The 25,333-nt window shown below is 39.9% G+C and overlaps 1 protein-coding gene across 1 annotated transcript in view; it reads left to right on the forward strand.

The window, feature by feature from the left end:
- The window catches only part of SH3BGRL2 (SH3 domain binding glutamate rich protein like 2), a 56,410-nt gene that overhangs the window by 20,981 nt on the left and 10,096 nt on the right, over positions 1 to 25,333 (forward strand). The window contains exon 2 of the mRNA XM_042940396.1: positions 14,670 to 14,855. Coding sequence (XP_042796330.1) covers positions 14,670 to 14,855 — 186 coding nt within the window. The remainder of the gene's footprint in view (positions 1 to 14,669; positions 14,856 to 25,333) is intronic.

A 25,333-nucleotide genomic window follows, 5' to 3' on the forward strand; every position in this document is an offset into this window, starting at 1 on the left:
TGGTACCGTCACTAAGATCTTCTGAATTTTCTGGTTTTCTGAAATGTGAGTAAATCTTAAGCACCCAGTCCTCCCCTTAGAATCTGTTCTTTCCCACAAGCCCCAGAGACAACATATCAGATGATATTTGAGTATATGCTATGTGGATAATTCTCTTGGGAGATGTGCTACACACAGCTAATACCGTAAGTGACATCAATATGTGTTCATATGTGTGTAGCTCTACAAAAAGTATAAAATGTCTGAGAAGGTAGAAAATAAAGATGTAAGCAAGGTGTTTGGGCTCAGATGTGTGTAGAAGTCTTGCCAAACAAGGTAAACTTGCATAATTTAGGGAAAAGAGATGGTAAGAGAAGAGATTACAGGCTGTATTCAGTTCTCAAAGGGTCTAGGGTGTGAGCTGAGGTTCTCTGGCTGGAAGGCGTCATGTGTGATCCAGTATACTTCAAGATTCCAGGATTCTGAAGGTGAGAGGCCTGGAAATCTAAGAGTGTGACGCTGTGTAGCTGTCTTTCTACAGTGTTTATCAAGAGCCAATGAGGAATTCTAAAGTTCTGAAAAGATAGTGATATGTGCTTGAGAAGAACACTCTTGTCTGCCTTTAGAAGGGTAGGAGTGGGTAGGACAGTAAATTTCCGGGAGACTCCCAGAATTTTACTGGCTGGCCAGTAGCAGAATAGGCCCTTTAGAAATGGGGAGAAAGGGGTGCCTGGATGGCTCAGTCGGTTAAGCGTCCGACTTCAGCCCGGGTCATGATCTCGCGGTCCGTGAGTTCGAGCCCCGTGTTGGGCTCTGGGCTGATGGCTCAGAGCCTGGAGCCTGCTTCCGATTCTGTGTCTCCCTCTCTCTCTGCCCCTCCCCCGTTCATGCTCTGTCTCTCTCTGTCTCAAAAATAAACAAACGTTAAAAAAAAAAAAATTTTAGAAATGGGGAGAAATAGGAAAGATAGGAGGAGGAGGAGAATTTGAAGGACTTGGCAGCTGAAGGAAAGAAGGGAGGTGATGACTTCATGGTTATTAGGAAACTGGAGGAAGGTCTGGCTGTTGGAGCTCCTGATGGAGCAGTCATGGAGAGGGAGGGGGGCTGGGAAAGATACTGGTTTAGTTTCTTAACATGAACAAGTCATCGTGTGGGATTAAACATGTAAGCATGGTTTTGAAAAATGAAACAACTAAGCTTAAGGTGGCAGATTTTACAGACTTATCTTTTAAATTTTCATTCAGTCCTAGTATTGTCCTACTCAGCTATCTTTTAAAATTATGCCAAGAATTAGAAGCAAATAATGTCTCACCAGCCCATGATCCGGAATGTGAAAGGAGTTGACTAAGCTATTCTGAAAATATTTGTTCCCAATCAGGAAATACGTACGGGTGACGTTTTCGTTAATGGTGGTTAGAGCCAAGTTTGTGGAAACAATTGTTCTGCCAGTGGCAGGGCAGTGGCAACCTCTCTCTCATCTGTTCTGAATTATTTCAACTCAAGGACAGTAGACCATACACTCTGACACCCTTCCTAAGTTTCAGTTAGGGAACTAAATGAAGTGATTGGATTTAATTACACATAAACTTCTTGATCTTAATCTGTGATTCCAAAAGAGAGACAACTATGACTCACAATAAAAAGGTGTTTAAATTGACATTGACCACCAGTTTAAAAACAAATACACCGGTACTGACTTTAAGTCTGAGTATAGTGTGGGGACATCTGTCAATTCTTACCTTGGCTGAAATCTCCTGTTCTCCCTGTTCCACTTTGTCATTTTAACTTTCCCATTCCTCCCCTCAGTTCCTGTATGCAGCAGAGGTGGGAAAATCAAAAAGGTTACTCTTGTGAGCAAACAACAATGAATAGCATCTATTTGTGGAACTCTGTTCTGCTCACCACAAGCCCCTGTGCAAGGGTCTCCTCTGTGCTCATCCCTCTCAGTCCGCTGTAGCCTGCTGCCCAGGCAAGGATGGGAGCATGTGCATGAGCATGAACCTGTGTGGAAAATAAACCCTCAAAGAGCATGTTCTACTGGTGAGAAAGCATGTTCATATTTAAAGGGAAACCCATTCTTACTAAAATGTACAATCCTAAAGAGTGGATCGTCCATTTGAATCAAGTTTTATAGTCTGGATATAGTCTGGATATAGTCTGGATATAGTCTGGATATTGACTTCCTGTAACTCACAGCTCACTTGCAAATGAGCTGAAGTAAGGCAGAGGCAGGCCTGGTACAGGCCTGACACCTCCTAGACCTTCAAAATATCCCTGCGGAATGAACACAAGTGAATCAAGGAACGAATGGAGAAAGAGAAGCCAGGTGGCTGTGGAGTTGTACTGGGTCCAGGTATCCCCAGTTGACTAGCAGAATATATTTGCTAAAGAACAGAATAGAGAATGAGGTTTGTGGCCCTAGAATAAAAGTTATAATAATAACTAAAACATGTACTGGGTTCTTTCAGTGGGCCGTGTACAACTCTGTGAGCATTATGCCATTTAATTTTCATCGCTATCCTCTGAGCTGAATTATGATCTGCATTTCACAGATGAGGAAACTAAGGCTTTGATAGAATAAGGAACTTGTCCAAGGTGATAATGATCCATCCATTTCTGTCTGTCCAGGACTAGCTCATGACTCAGAGCTAAGTGGCCCAAATGAGGATCAGGCCACTGCCCTTGGCATCTTTATCACAGTGTTCTAAGCATCATAAGCAAAGTCCCAGATGGACCAGGGTCCCTCACAGACCTCAGAGCCAAGCTTGCTTTGGCCGTACTTACCACCCACCTTCTTTATTCTTTACACTGTCCCATTTTTAGTGCTACCCAACTGAGCACAAGAGAGGCTCCCTTCATGTCGTTTAGTAACAGAGTGTGTGGTTTTCATTTAGGTAGGTTATTTTTGTAATGACGTTAAGTTGTGGACTTGTATAGGCAGTTCTCCTGTCAGGATGAGTCATCAACAAAGTCGTGTTTTGTTGATAGAAACAGGAAAGTTCAGGGAAAAGGGTGGATTGGTGGGTTGACTTTGTGACAACATTGTTTTTGTTCTGTTTTAGCCATCAAGTTTGAGGTGATGGTGGGACATTTAAGCATACATTTCCAGAAAGGCTCTGGAACTGGGGGATTGACCCTTGTGAAAGATGCCAATTTTGAAATGCAAGTTTTAGACATAGTTTAGATATATATTTCTAAGTCTTACAGGTGAGATTTGAAGTCATGGAAGTATGTGATGTCTTCAAGGGCAAAAGGACTGGTATGAAGAAAAAACAGATTATAAAGGATATTGCCCAGATGTTAAGATTTCTCTCCCTCGCCTGATTCAATTGTATATGCTTATATTCCTGTCTTTTCTAAGTCTAGATTTAGCACCATGTCTTATTTATGTTAACCCATAGAAAATATATTAGCAGTATAGTGTGCTGCCATATTTACAGTGAAGCTCAGGTTGGATTTTTACAATTTCTTTATCAGTCTGGTAACTTTCAAGAGTCAGACGCTTAACCGACTGAGCCACCCAGGCGCCTCCCCCGCCAATGGTTTTTTGATCACATACCCCAATAATAATTTAAAAATTCTTTGAGGGGCACCTACGTGGCTCAGTCAGTTGAGTGTCTGACTTTGGCTCAGGTCACGATCTTACGGTTCGTGAGTTCAAGACCCACGTTGGGCTGTGTGCTGACAGCTCAGAGCCTGGAGCCTGCTTCGGAATCTGTGTGTTTCTCTGTCCCTCCCCCACTTGTGCTCGCTTGCTCTTGCTCTCTCCCTCTCAAAAGTAAACATTAAAAAAAATTTAAAAATTCTTTGAGTACATATCCCCATATGTGTGTATTTTAAATAAATGCTGTGTATATGCTCCTATGCCAATAAAAGATGTAAATCATAAAATGTCCACAAAATAGCAATAAATGTCATGGGCACAGTTCAAACAATATTATTAATTTTATTTTTTAATGATAAAAAATTATTTTTCTCCCATCAGAAACAGTTTTTCTTAGTGAGAACAATGTGAGCTAACAATCAGTACTACAATTTGCAGGTCTGCTGTAATAGTTGTCATTGTTGAAAAGGTAACTACCCAAAAATACATAGATGCAGATGGAGGACGAGCACCATTATAATTAAAGAACAGCGGTAATCATTTTTCTGATTCCATTCATCGGTCATGCAAAAGTTGTTAATTTTTTTAAGTTTATTTATTTATTTTGAGAGAGAGAGAGCACAAACAGGGGAGGGGCAGAAAGAGAGAGGGAGAGAGGATCCCCAGCAGACTCTGTGCTGATGCAGGGCTTGAACCCATGAACCATGAGATTGTGACCTGATCTGAAACTAAGAGTCAGATGTGTAACCGACAGAGCCACCCAGGTGCCCCAAGTTTTCTTCTTTAATTAAAAAAAAAAAATCCTTGGAACACACTTAAATTTCCAATGGTAGGATAATGTTCTAAACATTAAAGTACTTAATAGAATGTATGCACGCAATAAGATAACTATGGAGATTATAAAAACAAAATATTTGCAATAAAACTGAAACATCCTACCCCAAATGTGTATGTTATTATGGCAACTATATAAAGTATATTTCTTTTTTTTTTAATGTTTAGTTTTGAGAGAGAAAGAGAGCATGAGTGGAGGAGGGGCAGAGAGAGAGGGAGACACAGAATCCGAAGCAGGCTCCAGGCTCTGAGCTGTCAGCACGGGGCCCCACATGGGGCTCAAACTTACGAGCTGTGAGATCATGACCTGAGCTGAAGTTGGACGCTCAACCTACTGAGCCACCCAGGCACCCCTATGAAGCATATTTCTAAATGTTGTGTCCTTGGAAGGTACTATAAGAAATAATTACTTCAGGATGATGAGATTATGGTGTTTTTTTTTTTTAAATAAAAAAATACTTATATTGCAAAGATGACTTACAAAAACAGGAAAAAGAAACTAATGCAAATTGGTTAAGAAAACAGCACAGAAAATGTTGACTGATTCAAAAGCAAATATGTTAAAGGTATTTATTCAAACTCAGTAATATTTCTGTGTTTAATATAAACATACTGAGTGCCTGTTGAGTAGCATGGATTGTGCTAATGGTACATAGGTGAAAAAGCACAAGTTTTTCCATCATTAAAATTTTATTGCTTTAAAATACAACATATAATACTGGTTGTTTCAAAAATTGTCCTGTGTTGCATAATCCATCTCTTTCTGACACTCTGATTCCTTAAAACTCCGGTTTCAATCTCTTGCTAGACAGCCTCTCGCACTGCTATCTTTGGCTTGGTAACCTGGTATTTGCTTTCTAGTAAGATAAACTGCAATAGACACCAGACACACAGTACTTTATGTGTAACTTCCTGTTTAGTTAAACAGTGTTAGAATGTTGACGGTTAGCAGGTGGCTTATTGGGGTTTATTCTACACCCTGCCCTACTCCCCAACAGTGAAACCTTAGCGGTGAGCATTCTCGTTAGGAATGTGTTCACCTGCAGGTAAGGGAGAACATGGCCAATGAGATCTCAAAAGAATGGAAGTTTTCTCTCTTTGTAATTCTGGAGGCTGATTTGTTCAGGGCTTGTGTTTCTAGCATTCTCTTGGCCTTTTCCTGATGCTTACTGGCTCATGGCAGAAAAGCTGCCTGCACGTCTCTAGCCCTCACACTGAGGTTCCAAGCAGAAAGGAGGTGGAAGGGCGGGGATAAAGGGCCTAACACCTGAATCCATATGCTTGAGCAGGAGAGCAAAGCCTTGACCAGAAGCTTTACCCAGCAGACTTTGGCTCACACCTCAGGGGCTAGATCTGGGTCACAGAGGTGCCCAGCTACAAGAGTGTTTGGGGGGCACCTGGTTGTGTCAGTCGATTGAGCGTCCAACTTCGGCTCAGGTCATGATCTCGCGGTCCATGAGTTCGAGCCCCGTGTCGGGCTCTGTGCTGACAGCTCAGAGCTTGGAGCCTGTTTCAGATTCTGTGTCTGCCTCTGGAACTTTGGCCTTCACAGAAAAGGGGTAACTGGTCCAGTGTCTGCCATAATACTTTCTGCCATTTGCATCCTTTTTATGACAATAGAATGCCTAGTGAGTCCAACAGTGAACTGTTAAAGAATTTGCCATGAAATTATGTATCTTTGAGATACTCTGCTTAATTGCTAGAAGTAGCAAGGGTCTTCTTACAAGGGAAAGGTCATCAGTCCTTTTCTCCCTCCGTAGTGGAAAGGGGTTGTCTTAGAGCCCTCCCTCTACTTCCCCTTAGTCCAGTCTCTCCATTGTAATTTGTGTTGTTCTAAGAAAATTTTTACTTTTTGGTTTTCTTCCTCTGCCTTCGACTTGTTCCATGTGAGATACATAAAAGGTCCTAATGAGTCCTACATCTGCTGTAAGTCAGAAAAAAGAAAAATGTGTATTTGAAGTGTGAAAGTAAGTGAAATAAAGAACTGTTACATTGAATACCTAAAACCTTTGAAAGTACCCAGAAGTCATTTCATGTTTTTGGCAGAGGGCCCCATCTAGGGCCACGAAAGAAGAGCTCGTGTGTTTGAATGAATGGAACAATTGAGCAAGTGCCTGGGATTGCTTAGCTCTTTTTGTATCTGATCCTCCCAATGAACCTATGCAAAAAGATACTGGGTCCATTTCACAGATTTGGCAACTAATGCTGAGAGAAGCTTTGTAATTTCTCCAAGGCTACCCAACAGATAGGGCCAGGATTAAAACCCAGACAGTCTAACTCAAAAATACACACTCCCCTCTCGCCCCCAGTTTTCCATGCTGTCATCCGCCTGTACTTCAGTTGTCTTTAAACTTGATTTCCCACAATTAGTTGTCTTTAAACTTGATTTCCCACAATTGTGCACATTAAATCTCAATTAAAAAAACAACTATCTTATTCAAATTGATTATTTCTCGTTATTTGCTAGTGACTCTCAAGGTCCCAAGGTGCAGCAACAGCTGTGTATACCCCAGAATTCAAACATGACCAGGCATGCCTAGAAGCATATGGAAGGATTCTTCTGGAAGGGCTACTTAATTACATAAATTGTCAGCCGTCTGGGAAAGAACTAATCCGACAAGAAGAGAGAGTGAAGGAGTGCAAGTTTACTTAAAAGTGCCACAGAGTAGGGGTAAATCTAACTGAAGTACAATGTAATTTATTTAGCCTGGCCGCAGATCCAGTCCCTAGGGATTCCTGGAGCCAGGAGGTTGCCAGTGAAAGAGCTACAAACATCTTCACTAAGATTTTCACGGGTCACTGAGTGTTCATGCCAGGTCAGCCAATTCAGCAGCACCAGCCCAGACAGTTTATCACCCAGGCGCCTGTGGGGGTAGGTTACCAAGGCGTGGGTGCAGGCTTTGGGGTCTTTAGCAGGCCCAGGATTTGGAGTTGAAAGGGTAAAGGTTCATTGTCTTTGTTTAGGCTGCTGTAACAAAATTTACTGGGTAGCTTACAAGCAACATAAATTTATTTCTTACAGTTCTGAAGGCTGAAGTCCAAGATCAGGCTGCCAGCACAGTTGGGTTCTGGTGAAAGCCCTCTTCTGGTTGCAGACTGCGGATTCCTTGCTGTGTCCTCAATGGCAGAAAGTGGCAGGGATGTTCTCGGGTCTCTTTTATAAGGACACTAACCCCATTCATGAGGGTCCTGTCCTAGTAAACTAATCACCTTCCATAGCCCCCACCTTGTAATACTATCACCTTGGAGGTTAGGTTTCAACATATAAATTTTGAGGGGAACACATTCAGACCATTTATTGAAGCAGCTGGACCAAGATGGCTGCCTCGAAGCTTGCTTCAGAGCTGCTGGAGATACTGGGGGAAGTGGGTGGGGGTGATAGAATCCTATCGTGGCAGTTGGAAGCAGAGTCAGGGAAATACTGACCTATTTGCTTAGTTCGCAATTGCCGTCAATTTGCAAATATATCAGCAGTTTAATTAAAACATTTGGGCCAAACAAAACACTACATTATGCACTTGCAATTTTTGAAATGAACTGACAACAGCATTTATTTAAACGTATAGTCACATACAACTTTCTTCTTCAATATCATTGTCAATGTTAAAGGAAAGCTTTTTTCACATTCAGGGTCTACAGATTGTTCTGAATTATTTAGGCAATTTACAGTTACATGTAGCGTCCTAGAGACACTGCTTTTTAAAATCATACAGCTTTAGCATTAATTGAGAAATACTGGCATTTGATCTACATTCCTTTTTGGCTAAACTTCAGTTACATTTGTTCCTAAATTAAATTACCAACTCAGTTTGATCTCTTGAACATCACCTGGAAATCTTTGATGTCAGGGCTGGGGTGATAATTCTTTAATCATCCATTCAGTTAATATTTACTGAACGCCTCTTGCGTTGTCAGTCTCTTGCTTACAGAAGTGACATTGTGGGGAGAGAGATGAGCATAAAATCAAGTACACAGATAAATAAATAAAATTGTAGTAGATTTAGACAATAAAACTTCAGCTAAGGTGGTTGGAGAGGACTCTCCAAGGAGGTGATACGTAAGGTGAACGATGAGAGAACCAACATTGCTGAGTCAGGATGAGGCCTTCCTGTCACGCCAGCCCTTCCATGTGTGAAGTTCCTGTGTATTCGTTAACAACTGTTTGGTGAGTGTTTGCTATATGCTAGACACCATCCTAGGCCCTGGAGGTACAGCAATGAACAAAACAGCAGACAACATCCCTCACCCTATGGAATTTATATTCTATTAGGGTAGGTAGAGAAAGAAATACTGAAAAGAAAGAAAACACTGAAAACACCACTAGTATATCAGATACTAAGTGCTGTGGTGAAAAATGAAGCCTTGAAGGGAAGTAGGGAGTTGGAGAGGGGGTGTGTGTGTACGGAGTGCCACTGGTAAAAATGTAAAATCTGGTTATCAGGGAAGGCCTCACTAAGGAATTGAACTTTGAGCCGGAAATGGAGATCTGTGGTCTAGCCCAGGGTTGGCACACTTTGTAAAGGACAGACTTTTTCTTTAGGCTTTGGGAACCATGAGGCCTCTGTTGCAGCACTCAACCCTGCCTTTGTCAGGGCCAAAGCAGCCACAGTTAGTATGGAAATGAGTGGGTGTGGCTATCTTCCGATACAGCTTTATCTATGGACACTGAAATTTGCATTTAATGTGTTTTTTACATGTCATGTGATACTATTATTTTTATTTTCTTTTCAGCCACATTTAAAAGTATCCCATTTGGGGCCATGGTCCATACAAAACCTGTTGTGAGCTAGATTTAGCCCGTGGGCCATAGTTTGCCTTCCCATGATCTAGCCTAAGAGATTTTGAAGCACTTGTTCCCTTTAGTTGCTTTGGATGATGTGTAATGGTGTGTGTGTGTGAATAACATAATAAAATCTAACTCTAATGCTTTTGTAGATATCTTCCTGTTTTGGGTCCAACGATTTCTTTTCTTTTTTCTTTTTTTTTCCTGTGGTTGTTTTATGAAGAAAATAATGAAAAGTCATGTTTATTCAGTGACAAATATTCATTTCACTTAAATTTATGTCTTACAGCATTTATTTCTAGGCTCTGCTAGGCAGTAATAGCTTTTATTTTCAATCCATCATACTATAGTATTTCTGAAGACATTTTAAGTAGCAGTTAAGAATTTCTTCAGGTAGCATTGTGTTTGAGTGCAGGCTATAGAAAAACTTTGATCAAGTGGCTTAAGCAATTAAATGTTTATTTGTCTAATACAGAAAGGTTTAGAGTGGGCTGCGCAAGACTGGTGTGGCAGCTATAAAATATCAAGGACCCAAGCTCCTGTCTTTCTGCTTGACCATCCTTAGCATATGGCGTTTGTTTTCACATTTGCACAATGGTTTCGGCACCTCCAGGCACTACTTCTGCATTTCTGCAAGAGGAGAGAGGACAAATTGGGCTTTGTGGTTTTATTCATCAAGTAGAGCCTTCCCGAGAACATCTGCCTTCTGTCTCATTCTGTGTCATGACCCCTGGCTGCAGAGGAGTCTGGGTAAAACAAGTTTTTGTAGCAGAGCACATTGCTTTCCTAAACAATACCAGCCTTCTATTATTAAGAACGAGAGGGAGATTGGGGCACCTGGGTGGCTCAGTTGGTTAAGCACCTACTTCTGCTCAGGTCACTATCTCGCAGTTTGTGGGTTCGAGCCCCGCATTGGGCTCTGTGCTGACAGCTCAGGGCCTGGAGCCTGCTTCAGATTCTGTGTCTCCCTCTTTCTTTGCCCCTCCCACACTCGTGCTCTGTCTCTGTCTCACAAAAAATAAATAAAAACGTTAAAAAAAAAAAAAAGAAAGGGAAATTGGCTACTGGGTAAAAACCTAGCATTATCTTCCATGGTTTCTAAGTGTGTTAAAAAAAAAAAAGAAAAAGAAAGAAACAACAACAAACACCCCCTGAGTTATAGGTACTTTGCACTCATAGCTAAATTGACATGGGTGAAGGCAGCTACTGTTGCCCCACAATTAACTTCTTTCCCATTTGCTCCTCAGATGGCTTTTGATATTGATTTAAGGTACATTTTGTTTCAGGATACTTGAAATGTGGGGAGGAAAAGCCCTTGGAGTCAAGGAAATGATGGTATATGTTATTGCTACTTGAACTCTGGGTTTATGCCAGCACATTGCAGCATCCCTGGCAGCTTCCTGTTGCCACATGGGAAGCCTATTACCTGGGGTCCCACCCAGCAGTCCCATCTCTTCACCCAAGTCCCTGCCACCTGAGGTGGCCTGTCCCCCTGCCACAGATCCCTGGGCTCCCACAGTTCCAGGCCACGTTCACCTCCGCAGATCTCAAAATAGCTTGTGGTATCTGCTCATGACTCTTCTTCCTTCCTCATGCTAATGCCACAGATATCCACTTGAAAACTTCCTTCCCTGGGTTAAATTTTGTCCTTTGTTTATTTGAGTGATTTGCTGTAGTATTGGTTAGTTTTCTGTGGCCTTAGCTCTTTTTAAAAAAAAAAAAAAATGATTTTTCATCATCTGGCCTTTCTTAGAAGTGTGAATAAACATGAAGGCCCACGAGTAACAATGTGCTCTGAGTTGTGGGGCTTCCGTGTCCTGTTGGAAAACCCAATTTATATAAAATACTACATCTCTATGGCTACATACTCCTGTTCCCTTCTATGTGAAGCTCTCTTTCTCTACATAATTTTCTTGTATTTAATCTTGAATACTAACATATTCACACTGTGCAAAAAAGTTTACAGTTTACACACGTAGAGAGCTAAGACTTTTGCTCCCATTTTTTCTCCGTCCCCCCCCCAGTCCCTACTTTCCTAGCTCCCAGACAACTATTTCTGTTGGTTTTTTATATAACCTTCCAGAGCTTATTTTAACGTAAGTACAAATGTGTTCTTTTATTTTCTCTATTTTTAAAAAATGTTCCTAGTCTATGCACAGTTCTGTTCCTTGTGTTTTCACTTACTAATCTGTCTTGGAGATCTTTTCATAGCAGTGTTAAGAGTATGTACAGAACTCCTCCTTTTTTCTTTTAAGTTGCATAGTATTAAAGTGATCTCTTTGAAGCCCAAACCTGGTGGTGCCTCCCCTGCTTTCCTCTTTTAAAACAGAGATATAATTATTTACATTTTACTCCATATGCTGCTGTCAATTCTCACCTTTGTTAGTAACTGTCCTTTGCTTCTTGAGCAGTGTTAGTGTGTAATGATGCTTTTTTTTTTTTTTTTTTTTTTTTTTTACTTTAGAGACAGAGAAAGTGCAGGAGCCCATGTATGAGTCAGGGAGGGGCAGAAAGAGAGAGAGACAGAGACAGAGAGAGACAGAAAGAATCCTAAGGAGGCTCCATGTGCAGTGCAGAGCCTGACATGGGGCTCAATCCCGTGACCCTGCGATCCTGCCCTGAGCTGAAATCAAGAGCATGATGACGCTCCACTGGCTGAGCCGCACAGGAGCCCCTTGAATTTTTTTAACAGCAACCAATTTGTTTTCCGCCACCTCAATTTTTTGGAGATATAATTGACATATAATACTCTATAAGTATAAGGTATATAACATAATGATTCGATATTTGTATATATTGTGAAATGATTACCACAGTTAGTTTAATTAACACATCCGTCACCTCCCATTGTTTGGATTTTAATATTCTGTGATACATCTTTCAGATATTGGCTGTAAGGAGGGAGGGGTGTTGAGACATGGACACTTTCATACATTGCTAATGGGAACATATTGACAAGGACTTGTTGAAAAGCAGGTTAGCATGGGTCCACCAGGAGCCTGAAAAATGTCTCTGCCCTTTGATCTGAGTTTCATTCATAGGGTTTTGTCCTAAAATAGTATTGGGAGATAGTGTCAAAGATTTTTAAGTAAAGATGTTCACTACATGATATTTCTGGTGCTGAAAGTTACAAATATGCTAAACACCAATAATTGAATAGTAGTTGACTGAAAACATCTACATGATAGGTTGCTAGGCAGATATAAAAATTCATGCTTTTGAAAAAAAACAATGTTCATTTTGACAGAGTGTGTGTGTGTATGTGAGCTGGGGAGGGGTAGAAAGAGGGAGAGAGAGTGTGCTCAGGGGCTCAATCCCAGGAACCGTGAGATCATGACATGAGCTGAAATCAAGAGTTGGAGGCTTAACTGACTGAGCCACCTAAGTGCCCTTGAAAAATTTGTAATGACAGGACGTACACAGGGTACATTCTTGAATGAAAGGGGCAAGACCCAGCTCTTTTTATCGAGTGTGATCCTATGAAAGGAATGACCAGTGAGCAGTAGGGGATTATAGTTAAGTAATAAATGCTGTGTGTGTGTGTGTGTGTGTGTGTGTGTGTGTGTGCGCGCGTGCGTGTAGGGCTCGGAGGCTGGGATGTAGAGAAACTGTGTGTCTTTGATATAGCCTAGTATTAAGAGTATGTGAGTTTTAGGGTATTCATCTTTTGAGGTAGACGTGGAGGTGGGGTGGATATTATGTGTACATACATCATATGGAAAACTAAGGTTTGACTGTGTCGGGTTCACTTTTGATCACTCATGAACATTTGAAATATGTTGGATATGTAAAGCTCTACCTACGGACATTAAATCCAAACCCTTTCCTCTAATTAATTTTTGACCCTTTCCTCTAATTAAATGTTGACAGTTTGCTTGTTTTACAATTTCTAGACTTTTAAAAATGCAAATACATTTGCTCTTAGAATCAAAGGAGGTGGATCATGAAGGACATTGTGCTATGCTAAGAAATGTATGTATTCTTCCAAGGGCAATGGGGACTCATTAAAGAAGATCTTAAATAGGAGAATGACATGATTATCTTGACAAGAATACGTACTAAGACCTCCATCAAAATAGGTGACCAGTTTTGACCTCAGCATCAACCTTGTTTATCTGCCTTGTAGGGTTGTAAGGGGAAACTAAGTAGTATGGATAATACTTTTTTTGCAAGCCAAAGTTTCAAAATAACATAACTACATTTCTGAAAATTGTGTATCAGGGGCAAAAAGTTAACTTTTTCAGAAATGAGAAATAGCTTCGTTCAAGAAACAAGATAATGTATCCATTTTGATTTATAACCATACACTAGGTCTCTTGTTTTCTCATATCATCGAGGGTAAAGATACTCTATTTTGCTAGCTTTGTATTTCTGTCCATGCTAACTGTACAATCTTGTTACTCATTCATAGACTTCAACCCAGTGATCAGAATGTCTTTGCTCATGACCTACAACAAATTTCCATCTCAGAAGCACATGTCATTGAGGCTTTTGAGAGGAAGTTGGAGGAAATTGGTGGAGGCAATCAGTATGTGAAAGTTTGTTCTTCAAGCATTTTATTTTCTAGATGAGAGGTCTTTTTGGCGGCTTGCCCTCTCAAAATGATTCTTTTCTTTGGCCCTTATAAAATTTACTTCACCACTTAGGTTGTGTTAAGTCTGTGTACATTTCCTAGAATCATTTAGAAAAAGCAGGTGTGTGGTCTCCTGTTTTACATGCTGTGTTTAAGATACTGAATATTGTTGCCCCATCTGAATTATTTAATATGTACCCTGAAATAAAACCGATAAGATTTTGAAAACCTACAGATGTGTTTGCAGCTCTTCAGGAGCACACCTGACCCCTAGTGACTGAAGAAGGAAACATGAAGGTGAGAGGAACAAAGAGAGTTAAGGAATACAGAGTTCAAAGTCAGCCGATGCTTGTTGTTTACTCTCACCTTAGAAGTGGAGAACATTTTTCTCTTTTGAATTGATGAAAGGATGCTTTCATGACAGTGGCTACCGCTGTGGAATACCTGAAAGAGACTGCTGAGGGGAATAGAAATGTTGCTGCTCCCGGGAATCAGTGAAGTGTCGACATCTCATATGGGCTCTCCCTGGTTTTCAAATGGTTTCTGCAGAGGGAGTTTTCATGACTGTAAATGTCAGCTTCTGTAACTGGGAGGGGCAGTGGTTATGTCCCTCTGAGAACGAAGTCCCTCACCTCATGCATAATCTGATCCTTCCAGGTGATCAGGGCTGTGCCCCAGTGTTCTGGGGAGTCTAGGTGAAGAAATCATCATGTCAGGACTTGTCTAGACTTCTGCTGGATACCCAGTGAGTGGACGGTGCCTGGTGCCTGCGAAAATTGCCTCTTGGTTTTGCATTGGTGACCTCTGACCATGAGAAATCAAGTCTAGTTCAATTTGGAAATATCTGCATATTGTTTCAGATAAGCATTTCTCATTTGTCTGTCTTCTCTCTTTAGATAAAGAAGAAACAGCAGGATGTGGTTAGATTTCTGGAAGCCAACAAGATAGAGTTTGAGGAGGTGGATATCACAATGTCAGAAGAACAAAGACAATGGATGTACAAAAACATCCCCCCAGAAAAGAAGCCTGCTCAGGGCAATCCTCTGCCACCTCAGATATTTAATGGTGACCGATACTGTGGAGTAAGTAGCTGGATTGTTACCACACTATTTCTTTGCTTGATTGAAAACACAGTTAACCAGAGTGAAGTTGGGTTTTCTCAGTGAGGACTGTGCTTTCTTCACCCTGGGCCATTCAGGCCCACAGTCTAATAGAAGGGTATATGAGTCCAAGGTTGCAGACTGTGTGTGAATGTGAATACATACATGTCTTAGTGTTCCTGTCTGTTTGGGGAAAGTGGTAAAGTGGTGAGAAGGGAAGGGGTGTGTGTGTGTGTGTGTGTGTGTGTGTGTGTGTGTGTGTGTTTATTGTGCTCTAAATTTTAAAGCATGTAGATTTTTTAGGTTTATTTTTGAAAGAGAGAGACAGAGTGGCAGGGAAGGGGCAAAGAGAGAGGGAGAGAGAGGATCCCAAGCAGGCTTTGCACTGTCAATGCAGAGCCATATGCAGGGCTCGAACTCATGAACCGTGAGATCATGACTTGAGCCAAAATCAAGAGTCGCACGCTTAACTGACTGAGCCACCCAGGCGCCCCTTGAAGCATATTACTTGATTAATACATTTTGGGAGCAGAGTAGACGGGGTAATTATCCTTGAATCTTTATCCCTCTATGGTATAAAAAACTGTTAATAGCTGATTATAAACCAGAGTTTCTTTTTTTTTTATGATAATGAGCCAGATGGATCATTATGAACATCAAAAATACATTATTAGGTGCCTTTTTCCTGTATGTAGCATATGAGAAGATGAAGTCACTTTTGTCTGATTATCTCTTTTCCTTCTCACTGGGTTAAGAAAAAAAAATGAGAAATTTCTTTCTAATGAGTAGTTAAGGTTTGATTTTTGTTATACTCTCAGTATATACGTAAGTATTTACTTTGGGACCTGTACTCCAGTTCTTTAAGGATGGCCTGGAGAAGGGGAAGGGCCAACAGTGCTGAGGTGCTTACGGTGAAATAAATAGCTGGGTTGTATAAGAGTGGAGAAAAGGGACAATAGTGCTTATCATACCTTGAGATGAAACCATTCCCATGGACATAAGAGAGGAGATAAAGATTGTGCACAGAGTTCCTACATTCATGTCAGAGGAGAATCCCAAACATGGCACTAGACTTAGATTTGAGTTCTAGTGCTTTATGTTGGCTTTGACACCTTTGAAAAGTCATTTTTCTCTTAAAGAATCTATTTTCTCATCTTTTTTTTTTTTTTTTTTGAAATTTTAATTTGAGAGAGAGAGAGATTGAGTAGGTGAGGGGGCAGAGAAAGAGGGAGAGAGAGAATCCATGCTGTCAGCGCAGAGGCTGACGTGGGGCTCGATCCCATGAACCGTAAGATCATGACCTGAGCCAAAATTAAGAGTTGGATGCTCAACTGACTGAGCCACCCAGGAGTCCCTCAGTTTTCTCATCTTGAAGCAAAGGATGATAATATCTCTTTTACTTCACATGATATTTGTGGCTATAAAATACTTTTTAAGTACATTATATAAGAATAAAGATTACTTTTTATGGAATTTTTTAGTATTGTGATCTCATATTTTATTAGGGGAAGTATGTGGTAACTGAGGGTGTATCCCATTCATGATTACAAGGCCTATAAAATGTACTCTTGTACCTGCAAACCAAAATGAGGCATAGTTGAGAATGTGTGTGAACTGTACAGTTCAAAACAATGCAAAACTGTGAGTCAAATAGGGCTAGAAGGCTTAAAACAAAAATCTCACAGCTTTATTTTCCTCAGCCTTCGCAGGTGTGAGAATTCCTTTATTGTGGTCTTGTAGGTGAGTGGTAATTTGGCTCATTACAGAATTTTAGGTTGGAAAGAATTTTGGTGGTTTTGCATCATTATCATCTGGTTTCTAGTGCTGCAGTTGAGAAGTCTGGTGACATTTTTCTTGATCATTTGTATGTTTTTGCCAGTTTCTTCTATGCAGATTTTTAATCTCTTATCATATGTGTATCCTATCATATGTGCTGAGGTGCTTACGGTGAAATAAATAGCTGTTTTATTATCTATTTTTCATTCACAGCGCTGAGTGCTCAGTAGGTCCTTCTCCAAGAACTACATGATTATTAAATGTTTTTGTAGCATTTTTTTGAAAAAATTTCCCCTGCTTTTTCTTGTTCTCGTTATCTGGAATACACACTAATTTAAATAGTGGACTTCTTACAGCGAATTTCTAATATATATATATATTTTATTGTCCTCTTTGTTTCTACTTCTGGGAGATTTCTTTAGCTTACCTCTGAATTTTTTCATTGAATTTTTATGTCATCTTTTTTTTTTTTCCCTTCCTTACATTCTGGTTTTCTCTTTTTAATAATGCGCCTTTATGAGATGAATACCAGATCTTAGCTCAGTGAGATATTAAATATGATTTCTTTGCGGTCTTTTCTTACCAGTACTGTCCCTGTCCTACTAATTCCCTTGTTTTCACTTTATTTTGGTCTTTTCTCTCAAGTGTGGTAGGCTTTCCTCAGATCTCTGGTGATCTTGGTCTTTTGTTTATTTAAGAGGTGAGGCACTAGAAAGCTAGTTAGAAGCTGCAGGTGTCCTTATGTACCCATGTGGGCTTGTTTCTCCCTTCCCCCACTTCCCTGTAGGGATGACTGGGTAGCCTGTTAGCATTCTCATTGCAGATACTGATAATAAAATCTGTGGGTCTTTTCTCAGATGATAGATTAGCTTTTCCAGAGAATGGCCCTTCAGTCTCTTGCTTTGGGGATATCAGCCTGGCTACTGGAGTTCTGGACCTGTAGGTGAGACACTGGAGGCTCTCCCTCTCTGCCATGCACAGTTTCTCTTCATATCCCTGTTGAAACCCCACTGTCTTCCATTCTGGCGTTTCTAAGTTTGTTGCTTCCAGAAGCCATGTTTATTAAGGGTGGACCTTCTAGCTCCTTTGGGGGAGAGTGAGGCACCCTGGAATCTAACTGCTGCTTATGTAGACTTTCAAACCATCTCCCTGTTTTCTTGTCTTTGCCCACTCACCCCACCCTCACAGTAGCTGATGCCTCCAGCTCCTGATGTCTTTGGGGCCCTGCAGCTTGTGTCTTGTTGATGCTGCTTTGCAAACACTGAGGTTTGACCCATCTTCTGCTCTCTGATGCCCCTCACTGTCTCTTTCCCCACTTCCTGCGTATGTTGTGGTTCAGAGCTGTAAGATGTCTCCTGTTTTATTTTTTAAAAATTGTGTTTCTGGTTTTTAAAAAAAACTCTTGTTGATTTTTCAAGATAAAGGAAGAGACATCTTTGCTCTATCATTGTGAAAGTAGAAGTCTTGAGAGCCCTTTGGATAGAGGAATGAATGAATGAATAAAAGACTGTAGTGTGAGGTAAAGTTAATTGCTTATCCTTGCCTTCACTTCTCTACGACTTTCTAAATCTCTGTGTATCTTTGCTCTACAGAGTCTATGGAAATTTTTTCAGATAGACTGTCTGGGAGCCGACTAGAGGCTTACACATTGATTAAACTGTGCTGGATAAATGGCATCTTCTCTGCTTGAGCACTGTTAGTCCTATGGTGACAGTGACAGCAATGCCAGTCCACGCTCTGTCTTTATAGTCTCTTCTAGCAGGAGTTTTGAAGACAGTGTCTGCTCTTATCACAGTCAAGTAAATTCGACTTTGACAAAAGCAAAAGCATTAGAGAGCAACTAACCATGGTCACATTCATCCTACCCGCCCCTGTGCACCTTGCTTTACCCAGTGATAGTTTATGAGTGGTCTGATCTGGTTGGATAACTCGTGGAAACCTGCCGCATTGCAAGTGACAGGATCCAATGAGCATGAAGATTCTCCTATTTCCTGGAATTGGCTGGAAACTTACTACTTTGTAGTATTTTAAACTGGGTGAGCTAGGCATGTGAGACATAAACATTTGCTAAGCTACTTGGTAATCGGTGTAGGTAATTTCCTTTTCTCTGCCCTTTAGTATTTGAATATCCGTCTGTTGTAAGAATTCCCCACTGAATGGAAGCTCGTGGGCATGCCCAGTCAGTTCTTCCCACCCCAGAATTTGAGCATTGAGGGTATAATGTAGAAACACAGGATCAGTTGGACAGGAGTCTTGGGGTCAGGAATAGCCATGGCTGGTGTGCTAATGGGGCCGACCCTGGGGTGTGGCCTGGGTGTGTTCTTGGCTACCCAGACATTGAAATTCTTCTTATAAACTGGTTCTCCAGCTTTAATGTGGGTTTAGAACTTCCCACTGTACTGCCATAAATTCTTTTCCTGTTAAGTTGCTAATGTCCATTTCGGTTGTTTGTGGTCAGGAATCCAAATTGCACAGACTGGTTGTTCTTGCTATTTTCTGGGAGTAGCCGTACCATGAGCAAGAGTCTTCTCTGGAAATGGGTAACCTAAAGGTAAACATCCTAGCACCTAGACTTTTCTGATGGGCTTTAGTGTCTGATTTGGATTTTGGAAAGCTCAGGTCCTCATGTCTAGGGTTTAAACTTTGTTCTCTCTCTGTGGAACTTGCCTGTGTGGAGTGCACCAGAAATGAAATACACACATCTGCACGGAAGGAAAATGTTTACTACCTGTTCATTTCTTTTCTTCCTTCCTATTCAGAAAAAAAAAAAAAAAAAAGTTTTGGATTTTTAAAATATATTTTTATTTTTTATTAATAACATTTATTGTGGAAAAACATATATTGTAATACTTAGTGTCTTACTTTTAAGTGTACAGTTTAGTAGTGTTAAATATATTCATTGTTGTAAAACAGATATCCAGAACTTTTTCATCTTGCAGAACTGAAACTCTATACCTATTAAATAACTCCTGTTTGTCCCCTCCCCCCCAGACCTTGATAACAATCATTCTGCTTTCTATCTGTGAATTTGACTACATTAGATACCTCACAGAAGTGAAATCATACAAGGGTGCCAGGATGGCTCAGTAGGTTAAGCATCCGACTTTGGCTCAGGTCATGATCTCGAGATTCATGACCTCAAGCCCCGCGTTGGGCTCTGTGCTGACAGCTCAGAGACTGGAGCCTGCTTTGGATTCTGTGTCTCCCTCTCTCTCTGACCATCCTCCACTCATGCTTTGTCTCTTTCTCAAAAATAAACATTAAAAAAAATTTTTTTTATAATAAAAAAGAAATGAAATCATGCAATGTTTGTCCTTTTGTGACTAGTCACTTCACTTAGCATAATGTTTTCAAGGTTCATCCATGTTGTATGTCTTAGTCCATTAAGGCTGCTATAACAAAAATTGGGTTATATATACAGATTGGGTATCTTGCAAATAAGAAATGTATTTCTCATGGTTCTGGAAGCTGCAAGTCTAAGATCAGGGTGACAGAAGGGTTGGGTTCTGGCAAAGACACTCTTCTGGATTGTAGACTGCCAACTTCCTGCCAACTTCCTTCCATGGTGAAAGGGGACAAGGGAGCTCTTTTATAGGGCATTACTCCTATCCTTGAAGGCTCCAGCCTCATGACCTGATCACCTCCTAAAGGCCTTTGGGCATGAAGATTTCAACATGTGAATTTTGGGGGAAGATACAAACATTTCTCCTATAGCATTGAAGCATGTGAGAAGATTTCAATTCTTTTTAAGTCTTTCATTGTGTGTATATTCCATATTTTTTTGTCCATTCATTTGTTGATGAATTGGGTTGCTTCTGTCTCCTGGCTATTGTGAGTAGTACTGCTTTGAACATAGGTTTGGAAATAACTCCTTGACATTCTGCTTTCAGGTGTGTGTGTGTGTGTGTGTGTGTGTGTGTGTGTGTGTGTATATATGTGTGTGTATATATATATATATATGTGTGTGTGTGTATATATATATATATATATGTGTGTGTGTGTGTATATATATATATATATATATATATATATATATATATAAAATACAACAATCCCAATGTATATGTGTGTAGATATACACAATCTATATCCCAATATACATGTGTGTACACATACACAATATATACGTGTATATATATGCATCATATGGTAGTTCTACTTTTAATTTTTTGAAGAACCATCATACTGTTTTCCCTAGTGGTTGTGCCATTTTACAGTCCCGTCAGCAGTGCACAAGGATTCTGACTTCTCTATATCCCCACCAATACTTGTTATTTTGTTTGTTTCGTCATGTTTTGAGAGTACCCATCTTAATAGGTGTGAGGTGATACCTCATTGTGATTTTGGTTTGCATTTCTCTGATGATTAGTGATGTTGAGCATTTCATACACTTATTGCCCACTTGTATATCATTTTTGAAGAAATATCTATTCAAGTTCTTTGCCCATTTTTTAATCAGGCTATTTGATTTTTTGTTGTTGAGGGATTTTTTTTTTTTAAATGTTTATTTATTTTGAGAGAGCATGTGAAAATGCATATGCACTCACAGTGGAGGGGCAGAGAGAGGAGACAGAATACCAAGCAGTCTCCGTGTTACAGCACGAAATGTGACATCCTGACCTGCGCCGAAATCCAGAGTGCTTAACTGATTGAGCCACCCAGGAACCCCAATGGAAGAATATTTTTATAGAAAAATAACCATTTTGATCATTTTCCATGGGGCAACTTATAAGATTGTTTATATTTTAAAACTATTGAATTACTCTTTTGGTACTTTTAGATGATACTTGTAAGATGTTAAATTTGTACCTAAGCATTGGGTCTACTGCTAATCAAATAACGTTTACATTAAAGCTGTTGACTAGTTTGGTTAAGTAATGATTTGCGGGCCAACTCTGACTGCCTTTCCTCATATTACCTTGATTAATTGGAGCCTGAAAGTAGACTAGAGATGGGTTAGATTACTCTTAAAGAGTTTCAGAAAGGCTAAATGACCAGCAGTGGTTCCTTGTGGCATCTTTTTCTTTCCCGTGAAAGGAGACAAGGAGATGTGTTAGTGGCTTCTTACCATTGGTGGAAGCTTAAAAGAACCACAGAGCACCTAAATGTATGTAGTTGTATTGTTTCCAAATGCAATGTTATGTAAGACTTCTGAGAAGATTGTCTTGGGATAATATATTTTAAGTGTGTTTGGACATCTTTTTGAAGCATGCATAACCAAGTCCCTTAATTGTCAGTTTTCAAATCCCGGATTCATACATATGATTATATATTTTTAAATAATATATTTGAATTTGAATATATTGAATTTGAACACACACGTATATGTCTATATCTGAATATATTGAATTTGAACACATGCACACACACACACACACACACACACACACACACACACATCTCCACACATAAATATAAGAAATGACTTTCAGCAAAAGTCTCCTAAGAAGTTTGTTGGAAAGAGATATTTAAAGAGATTTTCATATTGAGTTGGTTATCCAACATTATTGTTGTTTTTTCTTTTTTTCTTAGCACTAAAATAAGTATAGAAATAGAGAAATTGGGAAAATGAGAATAAGGAAGGGGGGACAATGAATACTGCCTTTTGAATACAACTGCAAACATTTGGTCAATGCAACTTCTCTTTTCTTACGAATTGATTAAAATTTTAAAAATCCTATTTTTGATCATACTATATATACCATTTTGTGCCCTGCTTTGTTCTCTAAAAAAAATAGTTTCCCTGTCTTTGTAAGCATATATTTAGAGGTTACATATTATTCTCTGTGTTGGATAATTATAATTAACTTAATCATTCCCTCACTGTGGACTATTTAGTTGTTTCCAGTCACTTGAAATAATTGTTTGCAACTGGCAAGCTGTTCTGAAGAATGTTATTTTATAAAGTACATTCTCATTTAAGCTATTCTACTCTTTTTCCTTTCCTTATAGTCACTTTTCTCTCTTCCCTTAGAGTCATCAGTCAAACAGCAAAAATATTTGGGGGTATACTATTATCAAGATGTGAAGGGTTATTGTTGAACCCAGAAGCTGGGTTCAAAGTAAAGAAAAAGTCACTTGGTGAAATGAAAACTAGTAAAAGTCAAAACGAGATGATTATTATATGTATTGATAGTAAAACCAAAGTTAAGTTTCTTAGGGGTGCCCAAGGTTCTAGAATAAAGATTGCCTATCTGCCCAGAGCAGCATTTGGCTTGGAGATTTTGAGTACTTTGCCAAAGCATATTTTTTAAAGAATGTTTATTTATTTTGAGAGAGAGAGAGAGAGAGAGTGTGTGTGTGAGCGAGCATGAGCAGGGGAGGTGCAGAGAGAGAGAGGGAGAGAGAGAATCCCAAGCAGGCTCTACACTGTCAGTGGCTCGAACTCACAAACTATGAGATTGACCTGAGCGGAAATCAAGAGTCAGATGTTTAACCTACTGAGCCACCCGGGCACTTCCCAAAAGCATACTTTTTAATAGCAGAAGAAACACTGATATATTATGGGGCAGGATGCTGGGTTTCCATGAATTTTAAGATGGAACAAGACTTCAAAGAATTTCGCTTTCATAGAAGCTGCCTCAAAATATATTCTCCAATATTCTAGATCAGGGATTGGCCCCCTGGTAAATACGTTAGGCTTTTCAGGCCACCAGTTCTATGCCGCATCTTCTTTTTTGGTTTGGTTGTCTTTGTTTTATTTTCTAACCATTTAAAAATGTCAAACCACACTCAGCACAGAAGCCTCTCCATAGTTTACCCGTGTTCTAGATGGTCCCTTCATACTTCCTCCACCTCCTGGGGTTCTTTAGTGGTCACATTTGAGAAACACAGGATGATTAGCTATTTTCCAAGTCTCCTCTGTGAAAATCAAGTATATTATCTGGCAGGATGGATATATGGAGTGGAACATAGTGAGAATTTTAGCCTATGTGGAAGCCTGACTGGCAGTGACTTGTGTTACTAGAACTCTGCTTGGAGTTAATAAGGAAAAGAAAAAAAATAAAAGAAAAAAAGCTAAAGTTTAAAATTTTTATTGTTATTCACAGGAGATTGTGCTCTGTTTCTAAAATATGGATGTTTTGGGGTGCCTGGGTGGCTCAGTCAGTTAAACGTCCAACTTTGGCTCAGCTCATGATCTTGCAGTTTGTGAGTTCAAGCCCCCATTGGGCTGTCTGCTGTTAGCACAGAGCCCGCTTCAGATCCTCTGTCTCTCTCTCTCTCTGTCTCTTCCCCACACTCTCTCTGTCTCTCTCTTTCTCTCTCAAAAATAAACATTTAAAATGTGAATGTTATTTATGTAGGCTTAATGACTACATCATCTACATGATATTTAAGGGAAGGCCCTGAAAGTTACCCCAAACTCACTTTTCTTTGCCTCAATACCCTTGGTTACTAAATCCTGTGACTTTTATTTCCTATCTAATTCTGCCCTATTTCTCTCTCAGAACTCAATTCAAATGGGCCTTCTTATTGAGCTTTCTCTTTTTTTTTTTATTTTATTTTTTATTTTTTATTTTTTAATATATGAAATTTACTGTCAAATTGGTTTCCATACAACACCCAGTGCTCATCCCAAAAGGTGCCCTCCTCAATACCCATCACCCACCCTGCCCTCCCTCCCACCCCCATCAACCCTCAGTTTGTTCTCAGTTTTTAACAGTTTATTGAGCTTTCTCTAATTATCTAGGGCTCTGGTTATCACTGCTCCTCCCCCAGGTCCAGCAAACCTGTGCCTCATTCCTATTATGACCTTTATGTCATAAATTTTTTTTTATGTCTTTCCCCTCAGCCAGTCTCCAAGCTTCCTTGTGCTCACCTCAGCAGGCATGTGTATTTTAGTATCTGCATAGTGTTAGGAACCCAGAACATACTTACCAGAATTAGTCATGTGAATGGGTGAATGGCTGCACAGATGTTTTCAGCGGAGCAGGTAGCTAACCTGTTCTGTTCAGCCCCGCCTTGTCAGTTCTGAGCATTTGCATTCCCATTTTATTAATAAAAGTCAAAGGCAAATGTCTCAAAGGGAAGCTTATTGAACCTTCTTCTAAATTTTACAATGAAATCTATTTGGAAAATCACCTCAATTAGAAACTCACCTATCTCACAGGTAGAATTTTCTTAGGAACTTAATCTGAGAGGTGCCTGGGTGGCTCAGTCAGTTAAGTGTAAGGTCATGATCTCACAGTTCGTGAGTTTGAGCCCCATGTGGGGCTCTGTGCTGTCAGTGCAGAGCCTGCTTCTGATCCTCTGTTCCCCTCTTTCTCTGCCCCTCCCCTACTATTTCTCTCTCTCTCTCTCTCTCTCTCTCTCTCTCTGTCTCTCTCTCTCAAAAATAAACAGTAAAAAAAAAAAAAAAAAGAAACTTAATCTGAATTTGAAGATCTCTATTCAAAGCCTTCTTTCTAAAAGATAACTTATCTAATCAAGGAGAATCTTCAAATGTTTTACTGTAAATAATCTTATATGACATCCTCACAGATACTAGGAAAGGAAGAAGGTTGGGTGGTGGGGAAAGGGGTGATATAAATTCCTCTTTATCACTTGCTGATCAGCTGTATGCCCAGAAGCATAACAATTTAATTAGATATTCTTTGCGGTTTTATCTCTTTTATATAGCTGTAGTTTTTATTCTTCTGTCTATAAATGTTTAATCTCCCATTTTCACCTCACTGAGATGTTTG

This window comes from Panthera leo, chromosome B2 (assembly GCF_018350215.1).
Source record: "Panthera leo isolate Ple1 chromosome B2, P.leo_Ple1_pat1.1, whole genome shotgun sequence".
In the NCBI taxonomy this organism is placed as follows: domain Eukaryota; kingdom Metazoa; phylum Chordata; class Mammalia; order Carnivora; family Felidae; genus Panthera; species Panthera leo.